General features: G+C 33.0%; 1 protein-coding gene across 2 annotated transcripts; it reads right to left on the reverse strand.

Moving 5' to 3' along the window:
- Positions 1-544: 544 nt before the first annotated feature.
- Positions 545-25,321, reverse strand: LOC128211251 (F-box/WD repeat-containing protein 1A-like). Of its 2 annotated transcripts, XM_052915814.1 has the most exons (12): positions 25,161-25,321; positions 17,931-18,165; positions 17,040-17,226; positions 16,582-16,675; positions 16,007-16,144; positions 15,353-15,577; positions 14,771-14,914; positions 13,355-13,584; positions 12,348-12,426; positions 11,791-11,948; positions 10,985-11,033; positions 545-5,805 (listed from the first exon to the last, which is right to left on the reverse strand). In XM_052915814.1, exons 1-11 carry the CDS (start codon positions 25,224-25,226, stop codon positions 11,000-11,002), a joined length of 1,590 nt encoding a protein of 529 aa, XP_052771774.1. In that variant the 5' UTR covers positions 25,227-25,321; the 3' UTR covers positions 545-5,805; positions 10,985-10,999. The 2 variants fall into 2 exon arrangements, with proteins under 2 accessions (XP_052771774.1, XP_052771776.1); XM_052915816.1 differs by lacking the exon at positions 10,985-11,033.
- Positions 25,322-26,157: the final 836 nt, after the last annotated feature.

Genomic DNA, 26,157 nt, shown 5'->3' on the forward strand with positions numbered 1-26,157 from the left:
GTATTGGACTTTGAAAACCGAATTGCAATGGGTTGACTTGTCAATCAAATTGAAGGTAAATAGAGTCAAAATACCAAGTTCTTGCCGTTTCTAGGCACGGAACGGACATCTTAGAAAGAATCTCGTCAACAAGGAAGTCATCAAATGGCGTATTTAATAAAAAAAATGTTTGCACACAAAACTTATTTCAATCATACTCAAGTAAAAGCTAAGACCAAAAACAAAGCCTACTCCCAGGTAAAAGTTTAACCGAAAAGTCGTTTTTTCATCAGACTTGATTGCATTTTATATATGGTGTTATATTGGACCGAGACGTTCTGGACGTATGCACACTTCCATGCAAAACTTTAACCAGAATTTCTAAGTAATAAAGGGACATAATTTGGGTCATATTCAAGAGTTATCTAACTTCATTAGTGAAGTGGGATGGATGGGAAGATGTGTTAAAAAGTTCATGTTCACGAAAAGTCGAGCAAAACATAATCAAAGAAATCTTTTGGATTCTAAAATCCTAATACTAAAATAAACAAAAATAATAAACCCATCAGTGACAATTGTTTATTTAATATAATATTTCATTCTGTTTCGAACTTGGTACACAATCTTTTCTATAAACACAGATAGGTCAGTTCTCAAGTGCATGTAACATGGAAATTTATTAAACAAAACATGATAAAGACATTCATACAACATAATTGATAATAAATATTACAATTCAAACAAGCATGTGATCTAAGTAAGGCGTATGAACCACACAATTTAGCACAAAAAAATACATATGAGGACCATTGTGAGAAAATTGGCCTTGATGACATCTGTATGGTATCGAGTAACCTTGCTAATGCATACAACCCATCAATATGTGTATCTTAGATGCCTGGTGACCCCATACTATTCTGGAATCATCTGAAAGGGTCTTGTCAATATGTGTAAAAAAAGAAAATATTTTTTTTACCAAAACATAATCGAACAAGTTTTTTGTCTTTAAAAATTGCAAAAATATGTCATTAACATCTAAATTTGGTCGAAATAAAGAGCAAATACATGTATACAAACTGCATTTACTTTATTTGAAATTTAATTTCAGTGATATATTTTTCATTTTAGTTATCAGTGAGCAGTACCTGTTTAAATGATATTAACATTACATTAGGTCACCCAGGGTGATATTCAATACTGGTCTTCATTGGATCTAAGAATGATGTAGCTAATCGGATTGCTTGATAATAATAACGGACCTTCATGTATACAGTGAATTGAGTCAATGATGTATGAATACCAGCCAAGGCATCAAATTTAACATCAAGATTAATGGAGCTATCAGAAAACAGGCTTATTAATGGGTCAGACTCCATCATGACATTACTGATAGGTCACTGCATGTACAAAAAAATATGCCAAGGGTTGATATATTTGTCAAAACTTCACTTTACATTTAGGTTTTAAATTTCACTTCTGTGACAGAAACATTAACAAGCAACTTTTTTTAATATTTTTTTTTTTCTACAAGTATTAGACACAAATTCAATTTTGTTGAAAATTAATTGGTCTGCATTCACAAAACAAAACACAGCGATTGTGTGTTAAATAATCACACACATATACAACATAAATATATTAAATGTACATACCATAATTAGCATTACATGTACCAAAAAGTACACATTTCATGAACATCACAATTTGAGGGCTTAGCTCAAGGCTATTGTAACGACTTGCCTTCTATTCTACATTCTATTTCTATTTACAACCGTCTTTCACGTAAGCCCGCAAAATTATTCCCCAAAATGAATGTTAATGGGAAAGACACACATGTTGACAACATTAAACAGGAATGAGATTTTTACCTGAATTCTTGAAATTGATTATGCTTTTTAGCAATGAAGAAAAATGAAGGTTATGTTCTTTATTGCGTATATATCTAATGTTTTCTTTTTTTCTCTGAAATTATTTTTTATGCAACAACACAGTACATGAATATAACATTTCTCTGCTGATAGCCAATAGGTGTATCAGCTATAATGACCAATATTAACTAATCTCTCGAGTCTCAGTTTGAGACTCTTGACTCAGAAAAGAGACTTCTGAAATTATAATATATCTGAAATATAACTTGATTTGATATGGCATCTATAAATAATAGAGAAGCAATTCCTTATGAAAGGAAATGTCCATATATACCATTATTGCTTTTCTAATTGCAATTTAACGTTCATTATAATTTGCATTTTTAAGTCCCAAGTTTCAAACTAAGACTGAAAGAGTCATGACGATAGTTAATATAGGCCATTAAAGTCTGATTTTTTGCTGTTAAAATGCTATAATAGGAGCGAAGATGGTTAATGCAGTACTCAGTACTCGCTACAAATAATCTGTTCACAATCAGGCAAACATCTTTTGTCAAAATTAGTTGTATTGTATATATAATAGAACATTTTAGAATACTATTTTCTGAGCGCGATGCCTCAAATTTCAACAATATGTTAGTTAATACGGACACTGATGCCATAGGCCTGTTACTCCCTTTGGCCATAAATCAACACATTGTTAGTTATTATAAGAACAGCACAACAAAGCAAAGTCTCCTGCCTGTAAGGAAGTTACAACTTATGACACCTTAAACACAAGAGATAGAGTAAATAGCCACAAATATTTTAAAAATCTGAATACAATCACAAAAACATAAAATGCGTTATAATGCAATATACACCAAATACTTTGCTCGTAGCAAAAATGTATCATATCATAGTAATATTGTAATACTACTCAAGTGTTATAACCTTAGCTTAGCAACCTTTAAATAAACTGAAATATCATATTGTGGGGTGTAGCTGGCCCATGTTTTTCACCACACATAAACTTCAGTGCTAAGGGCTGTACCAATGGTTGTCCATCTATTCCATACTATTTTTTTGTTGTTGTTGATATATTGTTTTCCAAACAAAGTTTAACATATGAACTGTAATAATACCATCAACAAAGCCTCAGGAAGCTCCATAATAAATGATTAAGACATGAACAAGCAGAAAATTAATGCAAATCTATGAAGCATGTACAATTCCAAGTATGTATGCGCAAGTATTGCATTTCTTTCAAAAGCACAAGAAAACACAACAAAATTTGGCCTCAAATACTGCCCTTTTTCATTACAATGAAGTGTATGGTAAATAATGTAAATACATTTTTAGGGCATTAAAGTGAAGAAGGAAGATTCAATTATCTTTCTTTCAATTTACAGATTCATTATGACAATTAACATCATCCTATGAGGATTATGCACATTTTATTACACAGTTCAACTGCGATCGCTCGAGGTCGCCGGGACCGAGCCTAAACCTTGAGGGAACCGATGTTTCGAACGACCCGATTTTTAATTCTCCAGTCTATTATGAAATATATTTCAGTGTATTTTAAGTATGAAGTAGTCTGTTAACTTATACACCGATTATGTGTTGCGCTGTGGAAATCGCTCATATGTTCAAAGGCTGTCGTTTACTATATGTACTAAATATAAAAGAAATATCAATAAATCAATAAATCGGTGTTTGTTTTTTTACAAAATAACCATATTGCAAAGCAAAGTGACAAAAAGGAATTCTTTTCAGAAATTCCGAAGTTGGATCAATATGGTAGTGTTTATTCATATTTTTTTTACTCATTAACATTTCTCACAATTAATTTCTCATAATTATCTTCTAAAATGCCCATATCAACTAATATCGGTCATGCGTTAACAATGTTAAACAGTTTTTCACACCTTATCAATTGCCTTTCAACTGTCATTGCAATTTTCACATCTTGCGAAAGTTTTACTACCTAGCAATTTTTTGTTTATTTTGGAACACGCGTTCGCGAAAGTGTGAAATTATGACCTCGAGGGAGCCATAAAGTTTTGTGCATGATTTGTGTACTTGGGACCGAGGATATTGCTCGACTCCTCGACATAATTAGGTTTCGATGCAGCGTAGGTATATTTTATATGAAAATAGAAGGAAAAAAGTTCAGGACTAAGCTCTGACCTCGAGGGAAAGCCGGTTCTCGACTGACCGCTTGTTCGAACGACCGCAGTTATACTGTATAATGTCTTGTTGATTAGAATAATATGTGTCCAGTGTATCGAGAAATGTCAAATTTGGTAACAAATAACAGTTGCTACACTGGAAAATTTTCTTTTTTATTAAAAAAAACAGCAAGTAAACAATGGCTTTATTTGCAAAAATAATTTAATGTCATTCATTGACATGATAGAGAGATATGCCTTTACTATGAGGAAAATAAGTGTTTTTTCTATCCAGTTCAAGACTTTGTTACCTTAATGCCCTTTGTTATAATGTTCATCCAGGCATTTAGAGGATGTACAAATGTTTTCCTTAAGACTGAATTTAATAATTTTAATATACTAATACATGCATATGCTAAGGCTGTTAGCTGAAAGGCTATGGAAGGGTGCTGCATTCTTGTCCTTTATTGTAACACCCTTTTGCCTTCATAGAATTGAATACTTAACATTTATAACAAAATAGTTCTTTTGTATTGATTAACACTTGTAATATGATCCCTAATAGTTTGCAGTTGAAATCTAATAGCTCTTCAATTCAACACAGTTCTTACATGTTCTGCCTAATTCATTATGCCAAGTTCTTCACAGCCCGATACAATAGGGCCTTTTTTCCCATTGCACCGTCACCCTCTTCTGCAGCACCCTGTCCTTTTTAAATTATAGTTTGAGCACAAAAGACAACAATAATCTTACATAGACCAAGATGTAGTCTGCTTTCAGGATAGAAGCCTTTTTGAGAGGCCATGATAATATGGCCCTTATAGGGCTCAAGCCCACAACCCCTCAGATGAAATTCTGACTCCTTTACTTCTCAACTGCACCATTATAATCCCTTAACTTAAAAAAAAGAAAATTATAAATTACAGATTGTAATTGAAAACTAGAATGCCGCGAGTGTATGTGTGTGTTGCCTGTTACCTTTGACCTACTGATCCAAAATCAATCATAGTCATCTAATGACCATGACCATTGTGCAAATCAAGTTTATTGACTCTTCAACAAGTCATTCAAAAGTAATAGATGGACAACAAAAGAGAGACGCCAACGGCAAACAAAGTTATCCCTGTTATGTCCTCAGCCATGCTTTGCTGCCGATAAATAATTTTGAGAAAATACTTGAGTACCATATTTTGAAAATACAGTATTTACTATTTACCATGATCATGATTGTGTTTTGTTTTTATGAAAAGGTACAATAATACAATTTGTTTTGAAAACATAGTCATAGAAACTCTACTAATAACATGCATGCACACATGTTTAGGGAGTGGGGAAGTTTCCAATAAACATAACAATGACAAAATCTATCACATTATTGAATATATGTCAAAATGAGTCACATAAATATTAAATTGTTTTACAGCAAAAAAATGATAAAAATAATCTAAATGTTACAATGTACACAAGTATAGCATCTTCCTTATAATTCAAACAAATCTGGAAGTCAATTCAACTCAATGTATCAATGAATGTCATAACAATGTTGGTACGCATGAAAAAAATGACAAAGTTTGGCAATGCGAAAAGAAATCCCCTACAAATATTCTATTTGTAAGTATTCACATATTCACAATCACAAGTCTATTCACATGTGTCTGTCAAAGACTGAAGCACTATTATTTAACATTTTGCCGCCCTATGGCACAGATCTTCATATTCCTGTACTTTCACATCTCTTACAATATTCTTATTGTGAGTACTGTATTTAGTCCACACTAAAGTCTGTATTTGCCTTTTGATGTCAACTGAAATGTAACAAATATTTACATGTTTAATTGTATCAGTGTAATAAACCAGTAATTTTCTAATGCCTGTTCATTGCCCATAGCTCTTAAAATTGTAATATCAGGATCACCGTGCACTAAAATCAAAAGCATGTCCCATCATGCTTGTGTATTTGTCTTCAAAAGAAACATCAATTGGGTCTTTGTTAAATAATAGTTACTGAACCCAAAAGACAAGTAACTGAAATTATGCACAAGTGCTTCAGTGGGAGTGTCATATTTCAATATCAAGGGTAGAGGGTGATGTTATGTGGCATAATTCAATATAATTCTTATCTCCTTGGACATGCCTCAGTGATTTCATTTAGTCTATTGGTCAGTTGTTTATACAGTCCAAATACAACACCCAGATTCTATCCATAAACTTAAGTTAGATCTGAATTGGTTGTTGAATATGGCTCATGCTTTTGTAAAATGCTTACTCACTTTGGTGAACAAAAGTTCACTAACTCATTTAAGTACACACACGTATGCTAACTCCCTTTGGTACACACACGTATGCTAACTCACTTTGGTGAACACAAGTATGCTAACTCACTTTGGTGAACACAAGTATGCTAACTCCCTTTGGTGAACACAAGTATGCTAACTCCCTTTGGTGAACACAAGTATGCTAACTCACTTTGGTACACACAAGTATGCTCACTCCCTTTGGTACACACAAGTATGCTAACTCACTTTGGTGAACACAAGTATGCTAACTCACTTTGGTACACACAAGTATGCTAACTCCCTTTGGTACACACAAGTATGCTAACTCACTTTGGTGAACACAAGTATGCTAACTCACTTTGGTGAACACAAGTATGCTAACTCCCTTTGGTGAACACAAGTATGCTAACTCACTTTGGTGAACACAAGTATGCTAACTCACTTTGGTGAACACAAGTATGCTAACTCACTTTGGTGAACACAAGTATGCTAACTCCCTTTGGTACACCCAAGTATGCTTACTCCCTTTGGTGAACACAAGTATGCTAACTCACTTTGGTGAACACAAGTATGCTAACTCACTTTGGTGAACACAAGTATGCTAACTCCCTTTGGTGAACACAAGTATGCTAACTCCCTTTGGTGAACACAAGTATGCTAACTCCCTTTGGTACACACAAGTATGCTAACTCCCTTTGGTACACACAAGTATGCTCACTCCCTTTGGTGAACACAAGTATGCTAACTCACTTTGGTGAACACAAGTATGTTAACTCCCTTTGGTGAACACAAGTATGCTAACTCCCTTTGGTACACACGTATGCTAACTCCCTTTGGTGAAAACAAGTATGCTAACTCACTTTGGTGAACACAAGTATGCTAACTCACTTTGGTGAACACAAGTATGCTAACTCCCTTTGGTGAACACAAGTATGCTAACTCACTTTGGTGAACACAAGTATGCTAACTCCCTTTGGTGAACACAAGTATGCTAACTCACTTTGGTACACACAAGTATGCTCACTCCCTTTGGTGAACACAAGTATGCTAACTCACTTTGGTACACACAAGTATGCTCACTCCCTTTGGTACACACAAGTATGCTAACTCACTTTGGTGAACACAAGTACACACACTCACTTAGGTGCACTGAGCCGCCAATAAAATAGTGCCCATGACGATCACATATCATCTGCGCAACCTATGGATACCCCCGAGGAACCTACAACCATCGAAGAGTCCCGTTTATAGGACAGTCACGGAGAGTCATGCTTGATCTCCCAATATACAGTGGTGACTTAGCTCGTCGGTCTGTTGACCACACGGCAAATAGTGATTTGTCTTCTGTTAACAATCATGGCGAATATTTAGTAATAATGAATGTTTGGAACCTTTTGTTCATGAATATGTGCGCCTACTTATCATACTGTAATAACTATTATGCACATTATTTACATTATAGTTATAATTCCCGTTATTATACAAATAGCCATACTACATGTACTATTTTGAAACCAACTATTAAAGGTACTCGTAAATTTGATGAAAATGATAAACTATCACGAAGGTGATTACGGAAATTTGCGTCTTTTATCTTAAAATGTCTGTGGACTGAAATCGAAGCTTATGTGTCCTGAATTTAACGATATTTTGAACAATCATGATATTATTGGCTTGCAAGAAACAAAATTAGATGACATTTATTGTATTGATATTGATGATTTTGTGGTTTTCACAAAGAACAGACGAAGTGTCGTATTAAATAGCCTAGCTCTTTTAGTTAAAGAAAGTATTTCTAAGTATGTACATGTTATTGACACTGATTGTAAAATGGTTTTATGGTTTAGCATTGACAAAGAGTATGTTAATTCTGAGTCAGATATATTATGTGGTATTGTATATGTCCCGCCTGAATATTCTTTATACTCTGTTGAAGACCCTTTTAATGATATTCAATTAGAGCTAAATGAATTGATCTCTAAATATAAGCTTATATGTATATTTAGGGATAACAATAGTAGAACTTAAAATATATACGATATTATCCCAGTTGACAAAGATTTGTCTAAAGTAAACCATTTCGAAGTGATATATGATGAGTATATACATGAGATAAATCAATTTAAGTGTGCCAAAAATGAAGAGTTAAACAGAGAAAGTTGTGACAAATCTGCTAATAATTATGGAAACCGATTTATTGAGTTCCTCCAGTTAAATAATTTATATATTCTAAACGGTAGAACAAAGGGTGATATTCCAGGTAAAGCAACATGCAAAGGAGTCAGTACTGTGGACTATTTCCTGTGCAACGCTAACATGTTTAAGTATGTATTATCTTTAAATATACAAGAATTTTGTTCTTTTTATTCGGATGCACGTAATTCTATATCGTTGACGTGTAATTTTAATTTGTCTAAATACAAACAGAACCAAGAAACGATCGAGCCAACATTAAAATTATGGGATAACACAAAACAAAATGAGTTCATAGAAAATGTTAAATCGCATAAATTAAATGATATATTAAAACAACTTGATACTCATAATCAATCAAAATCATTCAGGCAAGAGGATGCTAATCTAATTGTAAATAATATTTCCGACATTTTTGTAAATGCTTGCAAAACGACATTTGGCTTCAAAACGTTTCGAAATAGCACTGATTGCAAAACTACACGGGGATGGTTTGGTCCAAAATGCAATAAGGCAAGAAAAAATATCCATAGAGCAAGATATCTTTATAAAATCAGAAAAACCGAAACAAATAGAATTAACTTAAACAAAAAAAGTAAAATGTATAAAAATACAATGAGAACTTTTCATAATAAACATAAAAATAACGACATATTAAAGTTAAGAAGGTCACAGAACCTCGTAAATATTGGAAAATATTAAATAGCAAAAGTAAGAGAAAAGTAAAGCAGGACTTGGAAGACCTGTCTAATTTCTTTAAAAGCGTTAACTATAAGGATATACAATCCACAAGTAACCAGTCTGGTGAACTTAATGTAAATGTGGTAACTAATGATGAAATTAATATTCCAATTACATTGGAAGAAATTGAAAAAGCTGCAAAATCATTAAAAAATAACAAAACAAGTGGACTAGATAAAATAACAAATGAACATATTAAAACTACTTTTGACGCTCTTAAGAACATATAATATGTTAAATTATTTAACTTAATTTTTGAATATACCTCAATCTTGGGACTGTTGGAGTTATTAATCCTATTTTCAAAAATAAGGGTGACCCTACACAACCTGAAAACTATCGACCATACAATCTACTTAGTTGTATGGGGAAATTGTGTACTTGCGTAATAAATAATAGACTAAAACATTACGTCGAATCTAATAATATCATACATGAATGTCAGGCAGGTTTTAGAGCTGGTTTTTCGACATCAGATCCCATGTTTGCCATAAACCACATAATTCAATATTTGAACAGCAACAAAAAAAAGCTATTCTGCGCGTTTATTGATCTTAAACAAGCTTTTGACACTGTCTGGCGAGAAGGGCTTTGGGTGAAACTTATAAAATGCAATATGTTTAACTCTTATTAAAAATTTGTACAACAATATCAAATCATGTGTCACAGTTAACTCAGAATTGTCAAATTATTTCCCAAGTAATATAGGTGTCAGACAGGGGGAAAATCTGTCTCCACTTTTGTTTTCCATGTTTCTTAACAATTTACACGAGTATTTTATAAGTAACAATATAGACAGCAGTGTACAATTACCAAATCTGAACCATATTCAAAATTTGCAAAATTTCATAAAAATATTCATACTTCTATATATATGCTGATGATACAGTTATAATGTCTGAAACTCCCAACAGGTTTACAATATGCACTCGATGCATATGCACAATACTGCGATTCATGGAAACTAACAGTTAATATTGCAAAGTCTAAAATACTAGTATTTGGAAAGGGAAGACCGGTTACATTTAATTTCTCATTTCAAGCAAGCCAACTCGATATAGATAATGAATATAAATACCTCGGTATATACTTTGTAGAACCGGTTCTTTTCAAAAATGCAAAGTACATATTGCAAATCAGGCTACAAGAGCAATGTACAGTTTATTACGGAACGCAAATCGCCTTTCTTTACCTATAGACTTACAAATTGAAATCTTTGATAAAACTGTGAAACCAATACTTCTTTATGGAACTGAAATTTGGGGCTATGGAAAAAACGATGTTTTAGAGAGAGTTCAACTTCGATTCCTTAAGTTTATTTTAAAGCTAAAACAATCTACTCCAAATTATATGGTCTATGGTGAAACCGGGGTAATGCCGCTTTCGGTTGATATTGAAGATAAAATGATTGCCTTCTGGACAAAATTATTAACAATTACTGATAATAGTATTACGAAACTCTCGTCTTTGATATATAAGAGTATTTATAATTACTCAATCAACTACAGTGAGCAAGTTTTAAAAAGAAAATTTCCATGGATCTTCCATCTAAAATGTATTTTAAGTAAATGTGGTTTAATTAATATATGGGTAGGCCAAAACTTTGTGAATCAAAAGTGGTTGAAGGCAACGGTTAAGCAAAAGTTAAAAGATCTCTTTATTAATGAATGGTTTAGTGCTACTGAAAGATCCAATAAAGCAACGTTTTACAGAATATTTAAAACAATATTCGGCATTGAGCCATTCATTTTAGATCAACCGACTAAAAACTTACATTTAATAGTTAAATTCAGATCAAGGAATCATCCAATTGAAGCTGGGAGCTGAAACAGAACGCCTCTAAATGAAAGAGTGTGTACACATTGCGATAAATTAGGCGATGAATTTCATTATCTTTTAGAATGTAGAATTTTTTATGAAGAACGAAAGAAATATTTGAAACCCTACTTTTATAGACACGCGAATACTTTTAAACTAGAGAAACTTATAAATACCCGAAATAAAACGCAGATGTTTAACTTAATACTGTTTGTTAAAGCAATTTTATTGAAATCATTTTAGTTGTAGGACATGCCTGTTGACATATACAGAATTTGAGCCATTTTGTTTCTAATTGCTACGATATTTTATTGACTCTCCATTTATCCACTAATGTATGTAACAATAACCAGATTGATTACACTGGTAATTTACTATATATAATATTCATTGTCAAACGTTTGTAATATAAGAAAACAAACCTTTAAATGTACCCATTTCACTCGTTTGCCTTTGTGACATTTATCATTTGATATTACCTCATTTATCCATGTTTGTATTGGAATGAGTGAAATAAAGGAAACACAAGTGCATTAACTCACTTTGGTAAACACAAGTGCAATTACTCACTTTGGTAAACACAAGTGCAATTACTCCAAACACAAGTGCAATTACTCACTTTGGTATACTCGAGTGCACTAACTCACTTTGAAAAACATAACATAACATAACATATCTTTATTCAGCATTAAACGGCATATGCACATTTATAGCCATATAATAAAGTACAATATGGACACAAGAACACAACTCAAAACTCACTTATAAGTGACTGCGTTCCGTGATGGAGATCGGCCGGTTGTGCCATCTGTTGCAGGCACATTAAGGAAGTCCCACAGTAGAATTGTGTCGTCGTGGGAACTGGAGACGATCTGGAATTCGTCAAACTGGAGACGGAACACACGCCCAGAATGTTCCTGCTAAAAAACAAAAGCACAATCAAGGGAAATTTTGCCAATAAATTTGCTGAATGGGGTACATCATGGAGATTTTTGTATAAAAAAAGTCAAGCTTATAAATATCATTCCTTATTCTCTAAAGACTTAAATGTGTAAAAGTGTTAGTCTTTTAAACATGAATCATGTGAATCTCTCTGGTGGACAAATTATTGTTTTTAATTCTGTAGTCATTTTATCGTGCAATAGCAAATGCAGATATTTTCAAATAAATTCAATATGTTGTTTTACATCTAGGCTAAAAATGAAAATATCCTTCCATATCAATGGTCTTATCTGTTCCTTACTTTTTATCGAAAAAAACACATGGACAATCCAATATTATAAACATAAATATTTCTCCATATTTTTAATCTGACTCACAACAAGGGTCTTAATGCAGAGTGTGCCCGCAGGTGCCCGGGGGTCTAATGCTGCCGCCAGGTCCCATACCTTGATCTTACTGTATACAAGGAAAAAAAGAGTTTTTAAAGTACAGAACCTGTCATTCGAACATTTAAAAGTCTGTATACTACAACCTTAAATGGTCCAATTCTCAACAGCGTTACCCACACTTTTCAGCTGAATGAAATATTTTTTGCCACAGATTTATGAACAGAATAACTTCATTTGACGATTAACCATTTTTACAAGCATTTTGTTCACACCACATACATTTTTTGTGTTCTTTTTATGTCTGTCCATATAAAACAGAGATTTAAATACAATAACTGTAGAACTCTTAAGACTAAGAGTTTTAATGAATCATTCTCTTAATACAATATCTGAAGAGGCTTGACAAGGCTTAACAGAGCAAAATTATGTCTTTCCTTTAATCAATTTTTTAAAGATATTCGATGTACAATTAAGCTTGTTATTTCATTGAGCCATTTGAAACTATGTTACTTCTGAATGCCTGGTGATCATGTTAATAATGTTCATATGTTCATATAATTTTAAAGGGCATTGCATTATTATTATTATAGCATATATATATGTGAAATAAATTTCCATTTTTTTTATATTGATAGAATTATTGAAGTTGGAATTGAGAAATGAGAAGGCAAAAAGTTTTTCAATTAATTTACCGGCATTGATTTAATCAGGTGAATTGATAGATATAAACAGTGGCTGGCCCAATTAGTAGGAAGTTTACAAAATATTATGTAAAACACTATAAAACTTGATTGGTAGTATGTGGTTACACAAAATAAACGGTTATTCAACTGTGTCGCATCAAACCATTTAATTCTGTAAGTAAATACTAAAAATCTTAAACAATTACTTAAACTTCAATATTAACTTTGAATTTATCCTTTATTAAAGGATACACATCATTATGAACAAACTCCCAAGTCACTCTTCCAAACAACATTGGAACACAAACTTACCCGTCATAAGCTCCGCTAACAATTCTCCGGCTATCGAACCTTATACACCTAACTAACTCCTCGTGGCCCTCGAGCACACGGAGACAAGCACCGCACTCAATATCCCATAGTCGGATAGTGTTATCTGAACTGCCGCTAACCACGAGTCTATCGCGGTATTGTAAACACGCTATACCACGCTTGTGCCCATTCAATGTCCGCACAAATTCACAAGTCTGAGTACTCCACACCTGTAACAAAAAAATGAAATTATTATAATGAAAGAAGTATCATTATTGGTGTGTTTATTATACATGACCTAATACCGACTTATACCGACAAGAGTTTGACAACAATATTGAAAGATTGAGAATTTCCTTGAATATTTAGTCAATATTACAAAATAATACAAAGTTTTACTAGTTATATCAAATAAACTGTGTTGACCGACAAATCTAACAATTACTTTTGAAATCAATATTATTACTACTTAAAAATATTGTTTTCAAAAAACGATAGTATAATAAAACCTTTGTTTGTTGATAAAATGAGGCCATAGTCTACACAGACACTTTGCTTCATATACAAATAGCATACATTTTTACATTATTTTAATAGAATGATATTTGTTTTTTATATATCTTTCTCTTAGCTCAATTGATATTATATTTCCTCATTTTTTCATGAATATAACATTGTCACTTAAACAGTTTGTACATGTACATAAATATTTTAAAGCATTCATATTAGCTCTAACCAAATCGTAATTAGATATCACGGGCCGTAAACATATAAAGCATCTGAAGTAATTTCTACTTTATGGTAAGTTGATTTCTTAAAACTAGCATAGTCAAATTAAAAGAAATGTATAAATGTTTTAAACATAAAAGGATGTTTTTTTCAATATGTCAATGAAAATAATGTATTTTGGAAATTCTCAAGTTTTTATTTCATATGACTAAAGAGATTTTAAAATCAGGAAAGTGACTAACATTAAGTTAAGAAATGCCTTATGCAGTTTTATGAATATGGCCCCAGAGGATTTTTCCGGTAACTTAGATAAATAGGTTTTCATACATAGGAAAGTTTAGTGACAGTATTTTGGAATATCATTGAAATACAAAGAAAACACATAACAAGGCACCATGAGGGGTGGCTGAATCTTTTATGTTTATTTATACAAATGCGCATATTTTCAATGAAAAACCATGAGGGGTGGCTAAATCTTTTATGTTTATTTATATAAATGCGCATATTTTCAATGAAAACATTTGTACTAGTTTCACATCTTAAAAGTTTTTTTAGTTATAGCCAATATTAACGATTTCACAACCGGTCAACGGCCACACCAGCGTCTAAGCAGACAACACAAAGCTATGTCAATATCCCAAACTTCTTATTCTTCAAAAATACAACAACAAATGAGCTAAGATGTACCTTTATTGTCCTATCCCCTGAAGCCGAAACAATGTATTTATCGTCAAAGTCAACTACGTTGACGGCAGCCCGATGTCCCACCAGCACTCGGCGCAGGTTTATCTCCTGGGGAGATTGCATGTCCCATACTGCTATGGAACGGTCCTGAGTGATGAAAAGATTTAAAAAATTTAAAAAATAAAATCTTCCTATTGTCATATTATCACATCAGACCACATGGATGACATAATGGGAGTCCAGCCAGCTAATGGCAGAGGTTTATTTGCTATGTGGTAGTCCTAGAGGGAGGGAAAAGTCTTAGTACAATGAGTTGGGTTGTGTGTCAAGTAGATTAACCAGATGCACATTCTCTCAGCTTCTCCAGAATGACACTGACACAAATACTTGACTTCAGACTAATAATATAATTGAATATTAATATGACAGACCTTGTCAGCTTGATAAACAATATTTTTAAATTGATTTCTCATTGGACCATAAACAACATGTACATACATTAGTAAATTAACATTCTTGCAGCATTAAAATGTAAGATTTGAATGAAATAAAGATTATTTTAAAACAGCTTTCAAAAAATTCTACCTTGGAGCACGTGACCATAATGCCATCACAGAAGCGTAGATGGAGGACGGCCTCACAGTGATGAATGAGCGTGTTCACCATCTCACCCGTGCGTACGTCCCACACCCGAACAGTCGAGTCGCTTGATCCCGAGATGATGATGTTATTGTCGTATTGCAGGCACAGCACGGAACCTGTGTGTCCTGTCAAAATCTGAGTACACTCCAGCGAGTCTCGGTCCCAGACCTGTGCATACAGATAGAATGCATAATTGATGGCACGATGATTGAATATTATCAGATTATTGTCGGTGGGCAGTCAACATCTACAATAATCATAAATTATAATAAATTTTCATCAAACTTTACTATAATACTTAAAAAAACATAAAATATATATGTGTTGCTTTGTAAGTGAAGGCTCGTCTGTAGTTTTTCAGTGGTTACATTTGTACCAAGAATGACAATTTCATCTCTACCTTTTTTCCCGAAAAACAGACGATCTTTAAAATCACAAATATTAGAATTCAATTTGACACTATGCGTTTCAATATGACTTGCAACCATTGTTTTTTCCACCTTATAAATGTATTGTCACTACAAAAAGTGCTAGCTAAGACTTTGCTGGCAAAATCTGACCTTTTGTGCTTAATTTTGTGTTTAAAACACCCCTTACCTTAATTGTGTTATCCCTAAGCCCACTAACAATTCTGTTGTCATCATACTGTAAGCAGTAAACTCCCTTGCTTGTTTCACTACGACAGTGTATGCGCTGTAACGTGTGCCGGCCTGTCCGCCAGTTAGTTTCTATTCTCTGTAACGAAAATATTTGAAACTTAGATACAAAACGAAAACACACAACCTCTCTCATTTTTTTTTGAAGTTTACATAAATGTTGCTGAGGTCATTTTTTTTGCTAAGCACATGAAAACCCCAATGAAACAGTCATTAAAATTCAAAACTTTTGGATGAACAAGCCTGATTTCATATGCTTGTGTTTGCAATACAAATATATGAACTAGCCCTGCTATATAAAATCAAGAAATGCAAGACCAGAAAACATTGTAATAGGTCAATGCTTGAGGGCTTGTGCTAATTTTGACCACTGAGTCGATAATTGAGTCAAGGCTCAATTCCACACATTAACATATTAGGGTAGTTTTGTAAATGGTCGTGCAAATTTGGGTTTTAAAAGCTGTATGGTTCATAAGTGCAAAGAATGAACAACCAGTACTGTACATTCTCACTTACATCTATATCTTGTATAATCTGTGGGTAGAGAGTTCTGTAGAACTTGTGGTCCTTTGGCGTTTCCCCTGGACGTGGCTTGAACAAATGCACACCCCTGCATAGATAAATAGTAACATAATGTTTAAATTATAGTTATACATATTATGTAAGCTATCTTTAAATATTAAATTGGTAAACTTGCATTGTTGAGTCCAATACAAAAAATACTTTAAATGACTTTTTTCATACATTGTTTTACGCTTATCCCCAGGATTTTTTCACTCGTAGGAACAGGTTTAAAAGGCTGAGACTGATATGACACTTTACTAAAATTATAACATCTTTCGGTAATTACCTGCCCTGAATTGAGAAAACATGCCATTAATTAAATAGAAAAAAATAGAAAACCTGCATTTAACCTTGGCCAGCATTTTATCCTTTCAGACGGCCTCGCCAGAGGATATCTGTGTTTAACCTACCATTTCCTCCTCTCAGACAGACCTCGCCAGAGGTTATCTGTGCGCACCATGCGTTCCATGAGTTTCTTCCACAACATTCCGTCTGAGATCACGCGATACCACTCCTTACAAACTAGCTCAGCTGAACACAGAGATTTTGCATCCAGGTACGACAATATGTTCTCTGCTATATGGTCTAGGCCCTTGGCTGAAAAAATTGACAATTTATTAAAAATGAAGAAAACATGAAACATGTACAGGCCACACCTTATCGACAGCCCTGCAGCCTAAGGCTACCAGTTTTTCAGTAGGACTACTTATTTCTTCCAGTTAGGTTGTCCACCAAGTTACTCGATTTTTTTGTTTAATAAAAACACTTGTTTGTTTACACTAATACAGAAATGAAGATAGTTATAAATCTCCTTTTTTCTAATTCCGAAATGGGGCACACCAAATACCTGGTCGGGCTTCAAGATTTTTCAACTTGGTAGTCCTGCTGGCTACCTGGTGAAACTGGTTAAGACCAAGGCTTGCATGTACATGTTGTACCATTGCAAGATCAGCTTAAAATTTTGAAGACTTGGCCTACAGACAATTTCAGGAATATAATGCTTCGACAAAAAGTGTCAATAAGTTGAAATTATTTTCAACAAAATAAATGCTTAGTTCAAGAAATTCAATTATCCATTCTTCACTAATTAAACAAAATTAATAACTTTGAAAACAATATCTATATGGTACTAAGTTTAAAAATATTGCCTTCAACTTATTTATCAAACATAAATTGCAGCATTATATGGTATACAATGATTATATTCATGATATATATATATGTAGAAAAATAGATTAAAACCAAAGCAGAGTTTCTCTTTGAAATAGAATGTGCTAAAGAATCCTCCAGTTATTACATACCTGGCAGTGCAGATATGAAATCCCTCTGTAACATTGGCTTGAGGAATGAGTTGATTTGCCCATGTTGGTAGTGGCACATACGGGCAAGCAGGTGTTCTAGAAATAGCACCTGATCGTTCTCCGACCAGCCGTCAAAATACTTCACACAGCAGTCTCGTTCCTTCAGGTACTGGGGCGAGGGGGGCTCTTCCGTGGAACTGGGGCTCAATGTTTTCAACATTGCCTCTGTGTCCATCTACAAGCAGAGAGATTATATTGTTATTTTGCTATTAATGTAAATATATATGCACTAGCAGATCCAGAGGGGGCCCCGCACCCGGCGCGTGTTCCTCCTAAAATCGTTTAAAAGTTTACGTTTGATTTCAATATATGAGATAAAAAGTAACAAAATAGGCCCAAAAACGCAAATTTCTGACTTAAAATTATTAAAATTTTCTTAGGGAAAACCCCAAACCCAGCGGCCAAAATTCAGTTCTGAGGGAGGAGCACAAGTCAAAAGGTTATGCCCTTTATTAACACCCCTCTAACATCAAAACCTGGAACCGCCCCTGTTATGCATACTTCAAAAATCCCTTATAAGGGATTAAACTACAAGCAGTCAATTCACCATATTTTCAAGTGCAGTTGTCAAGTTAATCTTCAATATTTCTGGTGTATGTTCAACTTTTTTTTCACTTCATTTCTTAAAAAAAAACTGTAACACATGCACGATTTTAAACATGTCTACTAGCCTGCTTGCTAAGTAGGATACAGAGCATCAAAATGCTGCAGATTTCTAGAGCAATGCATGTCTGCTTGTTTTTTGTTTTGTTTTTGCCAATAAAGCCTTTTCTAATTTGTTACACCCAGAGCACAATATGTCTTAATAATACAAATGTACTATTCAATAATAGACAAAAGGCATGTTACCAAATAGCATGTAAATATCTGTATGGTTTTTGAGTTATAGTCAACATGTATTATTTGTATTGTCACTCTGATATTTGCCACAATACTGACAAGAACAAGGCTATGACAAACTCTTGACCTTCTTCCTAGGACAGCTAAAAAATGATTCACATAGAATTGACAGTTTTCTCCAAGTACTGGCTACCTTAATTGCCCTTTGCAATGCGTTGTCATCATTTCTTACATACAACATACCAATATATAGTCATTGAAATTAGACTTTTTGATGAACAAGCCCGAATTCTTATATTATTGCTTGGCATCAATTTTTTTAACAAGCCCTGCTATATGAAATTCAGAATTTGAGCAAGCCCGAGAGACATTTTACCAGTGCAGGGCTTGCGGGCTTGTGGTAATTTCGACCACTGCAATATGAAAAACACAATTTACAATTCTTGAATCAGCAAAATTGAGAAAAATCTAAATGACCACAGTCCAGTGAAGTTAATAATTATGATGTTCATGACACTGATCATATATACCTTATTTGTTGATAGAATATAAACATCCAGCAAAAAAATAATATGACACTCTGAGCACTTGCGCTAACTTTCATCCATCATTAATATCCTAAGTGCTGTGCATTCATTTGGTAAAATTACAGCTTGCAGTATGAAGTGTGTCAATAATTAAATCAATACTAGACCTTTTTCCACATTAACTTTTTCAAGACGACAAGCTTTCGACACCCTTTCATCATAAATACATGTACCACTAATCAGAAATAAGGAAAGTATTTCTTTGATATATCCTCTATATATGCACTTTATAATATAATTTAATAATAGAGGGTACTAAAACGGACACAAATCGCATAACAAATGAACAAAGGCAATAAAATTATCAGCATATAAAACACTGTTATCTTTATTATCAATGAAAGTTACAAGTCCTGATATAAAATTAACAAGGACAGTTAGTACCTATTGACTATACAATCAGGTCTATATTATGACATCAAATGTATGCTGTCACTTATGACTATTTTACTGTAAGTAATACAACACTATATGTATAAGTACATGCGCAGTACACTAATAAATTATTAGTAATAAACATAAGTACTGCATCTCATTAAAGGGATTGCGAAAACTGCTTGAAACAACCCGAGAAAAAATTGTCGGACAAGGTCTTAACCATTTTATATCTCAACTACGAAGCATGGCACAAACATATAGAGACAAAATTGTCCAGCTACATTGCGTCATCGTACGTGTCATGGTTTTGTTTCTGATCGTGACATGGTTTTGTTTCTGATCTATTACTTCAACAACTTGTTGTTTAGGCTTCAAGCTTGGTACAGTGTAAATTAGTTATGTTAAGTAGATTATACTAGATGACCTATTCTGATTTTGGGGTCAGATAGTCAATGTTAAGGTGACGTTCATCAGATAAATGATGGGCATTCTTTACAGTAAAAAAAAGATTTTTGGATCTCTAGTCTTGAGCGTTGCAACTTGAGTGCTTCTGCTTAAGATTGAGATGCAGCACTTATTTGATTATTCTGAATGTTTTATTTCAATAAGAATAAAAAACATATATATATGTATATGATAAAAAATTTTTTTAATAAACTGGATAATGGGGATTCCCAAAAATTTATTAAAACACTGCATGGGATTTTAGAAACATGTACTATCAGTTAGTTTAATCATGTGACTTATGATTTTGATAACTTCATTTTTATGTTTTGGAAAACCAAAAATCTATTTTTAATTGCAAATAGGAGGGTGATACAAGAATACTTAGTGATGACGGTATGTGATTGCGGTAATTTATAAAATGGTGTACAAATGTACATTTACCAGGAACTTAAGACAACTTAACACTTTCAAACAATCTTGATGATTTACAGGTTTTTTTTATACAGGTTCAAGTGTCTGTTTTATTCATTTATGAGGTTTTAGAGTTTGCAGATCCAGTTTACAAAATTTAAGCATATAAGGCAAAATCTATGATAATCCCACCCTTTTAAATAATAGCTACATGATCTTGTACATTGTGTGTATGTAAAAGTGAATACAATCCTCCTTACATTGTGCACTGTAAGGCGACTATAAATTCATTGCTTTCATCCCTGCCCACCCCCTCATTTTTTTCTGCCTCCTATTAAATTATATTGACTCAAACAAAAATGTTGAATTGGGGTTTATTATTTGCATATCGGTTACAGTGTTGTCCGCGAACGGCATTTATTCATTCCAGCTAGTGGTGATGTTAACATTCAGATGCAAAAAATGAGAATTGTTATGATGGTGTTTGTGGTTTGTCTAAAAACATATAACTACAGTCCCTTATGCGATAAGAAAGAGTAAGAACACATGTTCAACAGTAAAACAGCCACTAAAAAAACAAATGTAACCCCTCCCCCTCCCTGGCATATTTAAAAAAAATGGATGCAAGTCTAGCACATAATTTATATTGGTTTAATTCAATGCATCAACATGCAACGAAAGTAAACACAAATATATTTTCCATGATCATGATGTCTATATAAAAATGAGCCTGATGCATCCAATCATCATTACAAAGTACATGTTACAGTTGTGTTTGTCGACAATATTCATTAATAAAACACTTCCTCTATACTCGAGGGAGTAATCACCAGTCAATTATATATTTCGTATTTATAGCTCATCTGAAAAACATTCATCATTGAGGCCAACAGTTAGTTTTTTTTAAACTTGGTCCTGTATAGCGTAGCAATGGATTTTATATCAAACAAACTATATCTTACAATTACAGGTTTTTTCTTAGTGGGAACATGTAATGCATACCCTTCCAGCTCATTAATTCAATGATGAAAGATTGAAATACAATTAAACACAAACATAATTTAAAGAATCAGCTCAAACAAAAGATTCCATCACCAAAATAAGAACAAAAGTACTTAAACAATTTTGCTTGCTGAAACAGGAAACAATTTTAGCACAAGTCTGCAAGTCAAATCGCTTTGGGACATACATGTATAAATTTGAGTTTGGAGTATTTTAGCTAGTGGGAGTCCCAATCACGCAGAATCCTGCGTTTTTTTCACGCCGAAAACATGATGAGCACATGAATTTTACTAGGTCTGTGCGAGCAGGTACCCATCTTTGTTGTGGTCAGCGAATGAACAAATTCATCTCATAAATTGGTGGTTGTTAACCTAAAATCGGGAAACATTTTCAATTCTCTCAGCAAACATAAATTTTTCAAGAATGGCCTATCTTTCTTCTACTATCTCACACAAGGAAATCTATTAAAAGTAAAATCACAGAGCAACATTAAGTGCAGCCTTATCTAGGATAGTCCATTTAAAATGCTTATTAAAAGCGTCAAGTAAATATCAACTAATAAAATTTACATGATATTTTTATGGTCTTTTTTCCTACCTAAGATCATAGACATAAAGTTATGCTGTTAGCTCTTCACATACTGGCTTAATCAAGCTGAATAACTTCTGTACGAAAACATGCAGTTTAATTGTTATTACTGATGATTACAAATGCTTCTAAAGTGAAAGTGTTGACTACAAAGATATACATCAGAGCTCTCATTAAGCCGATTTTTTAAGAGTTCAAAGTAACTTCTCCCCCAGTCAAATTAGGGAGAAGTGGCGAGACTTAGAAGAAAAACTTATCATAAAACCTATATTGAAATGCGATACTTCCTGTTAAATATACCTATATACACATGTATATATACAGTACTACCTTATATATGACAATGTCTGCCTACTTTATAAACACTTGTGTTTATCATTATTCATTTATTTATTTTACATGTATATAATTAATATTAGTAACAGTTACATACACAGCATCATGATGTAATTATTTAGTTATCAAAAGCCAAGGAAACAGCTATGATATAAAAAAATCCCCATAATCAATCTATTGGCATCTTTCACTCTCAACATTCCTTTGAAATCATGCAGCTTTCCCAAATTTTGAGGTTGTGTCTCTTCATTGCCCTAAAAATAGTCCATGTGCTTCTTGTTACAGAAATTATTTGAAATTTGTTACATGTAACATTATTGCATAATATTTAATTAGTTCCTATTTTAACAAAGAGCTGCTGTAGGACAGCGCGCTTGACTAGACGCTGCATTGTCTTAGAAATGTGCCTGTCAAAACAGCAAAATTAAAATTTAAAAAAAAATACATCAAGGGCCATAATTTGTAAGAAATATTAATATGGAGTTATTTTACCTAATTGTGTGATGGCCTTGAATGACTGTGTGAAGTATGAAGTCCTTGGAAAGAACATAATTTGAGATATAAATTAAAACCTAAAGTTGCCCTTAAACTTTAACCAAACTTTCCGTTGATGAAGGGCCAAAATTAGTATTTAGGGTAATAAGTAACCTTATTATGTGATGGCCATTAACAACTATGTGAAGTATGAAATCTATTGAATGAACAGTATTTGAGATCTATTATTGAGTTATCTTCCTGGTGCTAAATGAGTGAAAGATGTGTCAAAACCTGCATTGTATGTTCACTCATAAAGCATATGATGTAAATTCACCATTTACCAGTTCTATTTGTACTTTACTAGGGAGATATTAGTATTCGGACATAATTTGTGGTTTAAAATAGCTTGTGAATATAAACAAATCTCCAGGTTTGTTACTTTGTATTCGGGCCTGTAAAATTCAGGCTTTTTCCATGAAATCCCAATTCAGTACACTATGAATATGACTAGGCCTTAGACATATAGAAGGGTGCTGCAGTACACCATGTCCTTCGTTGATAGCCGCCTTCTGCCCTCATCAACACCCTTCTGCTTACAATAAATGCTTAAGTTAATCAATGTTTATTTTGTTTTGATTAAAATTTATATGATTATGAATACAAATAAACATAACATATTTGGTAGTTAAAACCTATTTTTTCTTTAATTAAACACAAAACCTCACATATTCTGTCAAACACAATGTTAAAAGTTCTTAACATCCTGTTTAAATGTGCACCCTTAGCACCCTGTCCTTTTTAGAACGCGGCTTAAACCCTATATATATATATATATACCTGAATCATGTGAACAATGTTCTAGTATCAATTGTTTTATTCATTGCAACATATTAGGGCTAAAACTTGTTTACAAACAAACTTTATCATAGCTTGTTTGTCCACCTGTTTCAGATAAAAACTATTGTCTTATCACACAATAACACATTATGTAGATGTCAACCTACTTTCGTCCACATTAAGAAACTGATACAATCATAATTGTCAATGCATCAAAACAAGGTCACTGAACTGGTAAGTCCATGTGTTAAAAACATTTTCAAATTTCATTTTTTGGAAAATTTAATTGTCCAAGAAACAAAAAAGAAAGCTGTCGAATAGACTGGGAGGGTTAAATAGTGTTAGGTTTTGGGCTTAAAGAAAACATCAATTATTCAACACAAAATCATATTTTGTATTTAATTTCTTGATAAAATCATTATACTTAATTTAGGGACTCACTCATGGTTTGTAAAATGTACTTTTTTTTTATTTACAAAATGAAGTGTGGCAAATCATTAGGAGTGTTAAAACTAAGGCACTGACAGCTGGAACCCTTCAGCAAATGTTGATATTTGATCAAATATCGTCTATGAAGACCACAATTTTAAATAGTGTTACTTATGGCATTCATGATCTGCTTTATATTGTTTTATTTTCCGACGCAACCTTTCATATTTATTACACATCATGGATTACAAGCAAATCTAAGGAAATGGGGGGTGGGGGTGGGAACTTCAGGGATGGAAACAGTTTTACCATTGTAGAAAAGGAACAATCGGCTTTAGCCTTATGAGTGCGAGGAAATGCATTCAATTGAATAAACAACATACAACAATAACTAAGGCCTAACAATGTGCAGGTGAATCCTGAAATAACACGAACATAAGCAGACAGCTAGAATTTTAAACAAATTACATTGCAAATATGACGAATGATGATGATGATGTTGAGTGTCTGGTTTTTTTTTTAATTTATGTGGTAGGTCATGATATCGCCACAGATTTATAAGAGTGGGAGGCCACAAAGCATTAATAAATACCAAATGTTAAGATTAATTATGAACTTTTGAGTGCATCAACAGTTTAATCTTCACATCAAATGTGTGTTTCAGAGCTAAATTACAATCCATGACAACGCAAGGAACACAGATAAAGACAAAAAACTGGTAGATAAACACTTCCTCAATCAAGCAAACAAAGTACTTTCCAAAATGAGTGACTCAAGAACCGAAAATGGCGTAAAACATATAGACCGACTTTTGTCTGAAAATACACTAATAAACTACCTTTTTAAGGTCTAGTCGCTCATCTGACGATGAGCATGTTTCCATTTTGCTTTCCATAGTAGTCATATTTCGTTTTTATAGCTGTCCACCACAAACATTTGTTAGTGTTATTTTTCAGTTTTCATCGTTTTCCTTTTCTGTCAATGGAGGAATATTGTGACGTCACACAAGGTGCGCTTTCTAAAATAAATCTGGATGGTGCTAAAACCCGGTACCCGGTATCGATATTGGGAAAATCCGGTATCACAGTTTATGAAACCGGATTATGTGGATACCGGGTTTTCGTCACAGTCGATACCGGTTAATATAATATTCTCTAAAGAATTCCCGGTATCGATAGTCCCGGTTTCAATGTCCACAATAAACAACTATGAATTTGATTATCTTTAAAAACAACAGAATAGTGAGTTTGATTGAACGAAAAATAGTATTTGATGCAATTAAAGGATGGAATGAACATCCCGACACTTGCGTTTTTAAGTCATGGTCTGTGCAAGGTTATGTTTCACTATATGTTTTTGAACTTATATGTATCATGCGTGTATAAATTATAACAATAATTGAAAATGTGTATTGCACATCATAATCTGTGCAATTATCTATGCTTTTTATGTGAGGTGTACGCTATTGTTTGTTATTTTTGCTAGTTTTTCTTTCTTATGATCCAAAATCAATGTAAAAAAATAACGTTTTAATGTGCCACCGTGTCTAGGTTCACGAAACTTCTCAATTTAATTTAAATAAAATTCCCAATACATATTATATATATATATATATATATATATATATATATATATATATATATATATATATATATATATATATATATATATATATATATATATCATGCGTGTTTAATTTATAACAATAATTGAAAATGCGCAATGCACATCTTGGTATGTGCAATAACCTATATAGATGCATTTTGTGTGAGGTGTTCGCTAGTTAATATTATTTTTGCTAGTTTGCCTTTCTTGTAATTCAAAAATATAAGATA

The sequence above is a fragment of the Mya arenaria genome, chromosome 12 (assembly GCF_026914265.1).
Source record: "Mya arenaria isolate MELC-2E11 chromosome 12, ASM2691426v1".
Taxonomy (NCBI): Eukaryota; Metazoa; Mollusca; class Bivalvia; order Myida; family Myidae; genus Mya; species Mya arenaria.